At 65.5% G+C, this 4,911-nt stretch overlaps 1 protein-coding gene across 1 annotated transcript in view; it reads left to right on the forward strand.

Annotated features, from left to right (window-relative positions):
• The window catches only part of RPTOR (regulatory associated protein of MTOR, complex 1), a gene marked incomplete at its 5' end in the record, with an annotated part of 106,061 nt that overhangs the window by 56,556 nt on the left and 44,594 nt on the right, over positions 1–4,911 (forward strand). Inside the window, 2 exons of the mRNA XM_015559764.1 lie at positions 1,707–1,808; positions 3,228–3,311. Coding sequence (XP_015415250.1) covers positions 1,707–1,808; positions 3,228–3,311 — 186 coding nt within the window. The remainder of the gene's footprint in view (positions 1–1,706; positions 1,809–3,227; positions 3,312–4,911) is intronic.

Raw genomic sequence — 4,911 nt, forward strand, 5'->3', positions numbered from 1 at the left:
AAAAAGATGCGGGTCTGTCCCTGGCCAGAGTGGTCAGAGGACAGGGCATGGGCCCCGCCCACCAAAGAGTCAGGCATGTGCGTGCAGGAGGCAGCGGCCTGTGTCTCTCACGTGGATGTCTCTCTCTCCTCCTCCCTCCACTCTAAAAATCGGCGGGAAAATGCCCTTGGGTGAGGATTAACCAAAAAAACAAAGACAGATGGGCGTCCACCGGGGGTCAGCGTTAGATTGGAAGCGGTCAGCTCTGGGAAGCCCCGTCCGCTGAGACGCTGCTGTCATACCTGCTCTCACTGGCACCCCTGCCCCCGCCTGCCTCCAGCCGGGGTGCTGCACCTACCCGCCCAGCGCCTGCAGCCTGGCCACCTCCTGCGTCCCTCCCCTCCCCCCGCTGGCGACTGGGGTTGCACGTGAAAGGGATTTTCCTTGAGCTGCTGTCCTGTGTGCATTGCCCTGACCGTGGACGCGGTCAGCAGTTCCGTGTCCTCCTTGGCCCCTGGTGGGTCCTCTGTAACCTGCCTGTTGAATCTGTCGGTTTCCTCTCCTGCCCCCGTTTCTCACTGGTGGGAGCTGGTTCGGGATGCGCCTGCACGCCATCCGACTTCTCTCCGGCACCAGCACGCGGCCCGACAGGTGCCGGCGTTATGAAGTGACCGCTGCGAGGCTCATCGTTTAAACTGGACGTTTGTCCCCTTGACCTTCAAGGTCACCTGCCCCGACCCGTCCCTCTGCTGACCGACCTCCAGTGTGTGCTCCAGCCCCTCAGTGTGGCTGTAAACAGTATCTTTTTAAATTTCATTTTCTATTTTCTCTTTTTCTATATATTGGTCACAAGTGACTTTGTATAGCAACTTCATTAAAGTCACTTCCTTATCCCAGTAACTTTCCTATAACTCCCTGGCCCATCCAACGCACGCGGCCGCTCTCGGGAGCCTGAGCCCGTGCTGGGCGCCCGGAGTGCCAGCTCCCACTCCCGCTCTCGCAGCACAGCAACCCCACGGCAGCTCCCCCGGGGCCTTGCCTCTCTGCCGGACTGATGGACGGACGGACGGACGGACGGTCAGGAATGCTCAGGTCCCTGGGCGGAGCCGTCTCTTCCGTGGTGACGTGGGCTCCCTCAGAGAAGGGCCCAGCAGGTGGGAGAGACCCCGAGTTCTCCGCTGCCAACCCCCCCAGAGCCAGGGCTCCGTGGGCCGCGCTCTCCGCTGCGGCGAGGCCGCTCTTAGCGAGGTTGTCTTTTCTAAGCCGGTTTACGAATAACACACCCAGAAACCGGAGAGCCACTGGGGGCTGTTTCCCAGCCCGACTCCGCACACCTGATGGACGTGATGGAGCCGACGCTGCAGGAGCAGGAGTCCTGAGGTGGTGGTTCTCTGTGAACCCGCACGGCACACTCTGCCCCGGACACGGTGCTCTGGGTGCAGGCCCTCTGGGGTCAGTCACGCGCCCCCCCCCCCACACACACACACAGGCTTCCCCTGCAGCGTCCGCCTCAGTTCTTGGCCCCTCCCGGCTGGGCGCCTCCCTGCCCGCATCCAGTCTGCACAGGGCGGACCCCGCCTCCCGGCTCTGCTCTGGCCGCACCCCTGCTCTCCCACGGGGATGGCGGCGGCCATGTGGCAGGACGGAATTGAAGGAGGGGACGAAGGAGGGGACGTGTGGAGTAGAGGAAGGCGGGTCCCTAATGCCGTCCGTCTGCCTGTCCACAGCACAGTCCGTTCTTCGCTGAGCAGCTGACCGCCTTCCAGGTGTGGCTGACGATGGGCGTGGAGAACAGGAGCCCCCCCGAGCAGCTCCCCATTGTTCTGCAGGTGAGGCCTTGGGAGCTGGAGACCCCCGCAGTCTCCCGGGGCAGGAGCGGGCGTGGGGCTCACCCTCTCAGGGCTGCGCCGGCCCAGCGGGCGTGGGGAGGTTGTCTCAGGAGTGTCGGGTCACAGGCGTGCAGGTGCGTTTGCCCCTATGGGCTTTCCCGCCCTCCAGGGAGCCCTGATTTGGGTTGTAGCCATCACCCCGCTGCTCCTTGCTTCTCGGGGCTGATGGAGCGCCAGCCCGCTGTGGCCTCCGGGAAACGGGAGCCCGAGTCTCCTCGTCCGCCGGCCTGAGGACGTGGCGCACTTCCTCCCTCCGGCGCTGGCTGGGGGGAGGGACCACCCCCTCCCTGGGTCCGTGCTCACTGTCACCACGAGGACACAGCGCCCTCAGGCACGGCCTCCCCCATGTCCCACGCTCCGCTCCTGTGTCTGGATCCGCTCAGGCCGCCTGCGCTCGCAGGGTGAGCTGTGACCAAACAAACGAGAAGAGCAGTAATGAAAAAGAAGTGGCCCACGCAGGGCCCTGGCTGCAACCTGCACGCCAGCGGCTCCGGAGCCCCTAATGGAAATAAATCATGTTTCTAAGTGACTCCCCGTGTGCGGGGTTACTTCTCCGCAGAAGGTGAATGCCGGCCGTCTCCCGAGCCAGTGCCGCGGGCGTGTGGAACCGGTTCTTGGGTCTGGCAAGCAGCCTGCTGTAAATGGCCTGCCATCGGCGGGTCTAACGCCCCCTTTCCGTCCACACTCCCTGGGGACCGACACCCACAGAGCCGCTCGCCGATCTGGAGAAGGGAGGGGACCGACGGGAGCAGGGGCATCTGCGTGACCTTCCACAGCGACGGCCAGTCCTGCTCGCCCGGGGCCAGGGGTCCTCGCAGGAGCCCGGTTAGGCGACCGAGGAGGCGGCGCCGAGAGCCTGAGTGAACGTGGGGCAGGTCGTGGATTCGTCCCCCACACCCGTGCAGCTCCCCGTGTTGGCTGCTTCCCGCAGGCCCAGGGCAGCTGAAACGGGGCTTTTTTTTTAAGTATAAACACAAACAAAAGCCAGTCCTGTTTGTGAAAGCCCCGCATCCTGGGCTTCGGTTTCCTGCAGCCCAGGGTCCCGGGTGGGAAGGCAGGGAGCCCCCCTCGAGGACAGGTTTCCCAGAGCCGTCACAGAAGGTCCCTCACGCAGCTACCGCGTTGGTTCCCATGCCTCCTGCGTACCATGTGGCCTGCGGGTGTACCTGCGGGTGTGCCTGTGTGGCCTGCGGGTGTGCCTGCGGGTGAAGAACAGTGTCTCCTGGCCTCTGAGCGGAGCAGCAGGGACGGAAGCCCCTGGGTGGGCCACGGTGCAGGACACAGGGCTGATCCGAGGGACTGGCCTCGTGCCTGCACGGCCTTGCAGTGGTGCCGCCATGACACCTCCTCTCTCTGCAGGTGCTGCTGAGCCAGGTGCATCGGCTGAGAGCCCTGGACCTGCTGGGCCGGTTCCTGGACCTGGGCCCCTGGGCGGTGAGCCTGGTGCGTTTCTGCTGCGGGTACAGTCAGAAGGGACGTCCCTGTGTGGTCAAGGGTGACGTGGGCGTGGCCGGTGGCCCGTGAGGCCCTGGGAGGGCGAGGTGGGCCTGTTGCCGCCGTGTCGGGGTTTGGTTTCGCCCTCTTGTCCCACCTGCTGTTATTAGGTGTCACTTGCAGCACAGAAAGTGCGCCAGCGTGTGGCTCTCCAGGGAGCAGCTCAGGCCGCCTGGCCCCACCCCAGCCACACGGCCCGTCCCCGGGAGCCCGTGTCGCACTCGGCTCTCGGCGCGGCTGAGCCCTTCCCCAGTTGCCCTGCAGAGGAGGGGGCGGCGGTTAGAACAGGGAAGATGGGCAAACGCGGAGCCGAGGAGCAGTCGTTCTCCAGCAGAGCAGGAGGGGAGAGCTGGGAGGGCCTGCTGGTCGGGTGCCGTGCGAGGCCTTGTCCGCTCTGTTCCAAATAACGGAGTGACGGTGCGGAACGTTACTGCTCCTGGGGCACGGGCAGCTGAGGCCCCTGTGCCACCGTGTGCCCCTGTCCGGGGAGGCTGCGCGTGTCCGTGGCGGGTGGGCCTGTGTTCGCAGGAGGCCCGCTGGCCGAGGTAAACTCCGTGCTCGCAGTAAGGTGGGGTGGCCGCCCTGTGCTCGGCCCGGCTGGGGGGGCAGACGGCTGCCACATGGGCTCCACGCTCTCTGGTCTCCGTGTGTGGCTCTTTGAATCTCTGGTCTCCGTGTGTGGCTCTTTGAGTCTCCTCGTTACACACGTCACCGGCCCTTGAAGGGGAGAGGATTGGGAGGGACAGTCCGGCCCGGCACAGGGTGGCCCCCAGGCGCCGCGGCAGGGTCTGCGCACCTGTCAGCGCCACGCAGTCCCCGGGGAAGCAGCAGGGAGCCGGGTGTGGAGAGCATCTCGGAGAGGTGTTCATTCCGGGGCTGACACACACAGCTAGCCCTGGCCCGGGGGAATGTAGCCAGGCCAGGGGGCGTGTGACTCCTGGGAAAGCGAGGCCCTCAGGGGAGGCCTGCATGCCCGTCCTCGTTAGACGTGGCCTTCACCCTGCTGTGGCCGACGGCCGGTGTCCTGCCCCAGGAGGAGCCCCTGTCCGGGGGGGCACCTGTCCCAGGAGGGGCCCCTGTCTGGGGGGACCCTGACTGGAGTCCCAACACATTTGAGATAAGTCAGCACAAAACCAATGGAATGGACACCATGGGCTTTGCCCCTCGTCCTTCTCACTAAGATGCCATCTTCTCCCTGACATCCCCGCCTGAGCGCACAAAGGCTCCCCTCCCCCAAAGGTGCCTCCCTGCCGGGTACAGGGCCTGGGAGCCCCAAAGTTGTAGCTCCCCGGGTGCCTTTGTCTGAAGGCCCCTCCCCGTGTCCATGTGCCTGTGGGGCTGGCGGACGAGTCGCAGAGAGCCGGACGCCGTCCACACCTGAGGGTCACAGGCCTTTAGTCCTGTTGCCGAGAGCAGGCAAGGCCCCCGGTGAGGATGGGGCCCCAGGACGGGCCAACTGGCAGCTTCCAGACATGAAGTCGGACCAGGGCATCGAGGAGCCCCGTGCTGTGGGCGAGACCCCGCAGCTCCCACCCCACGGCCCATCTGC

Source organism: Myotis davidii, unplaced genomic scaffold (genome assembly GCF_000327345.1).
Source record: "Myotis davidii unplaced genomic scaffold, ASM32734v1 scaffold211, whole genome shotgun sequence".
Classification (NCBI taxonomy): domain Eukaryota; kingdom Metazoa; phylum Chordata; class Mammalia; order Chiroptera; family Vespertilionidae; genus Myotis; species Myotis davidii.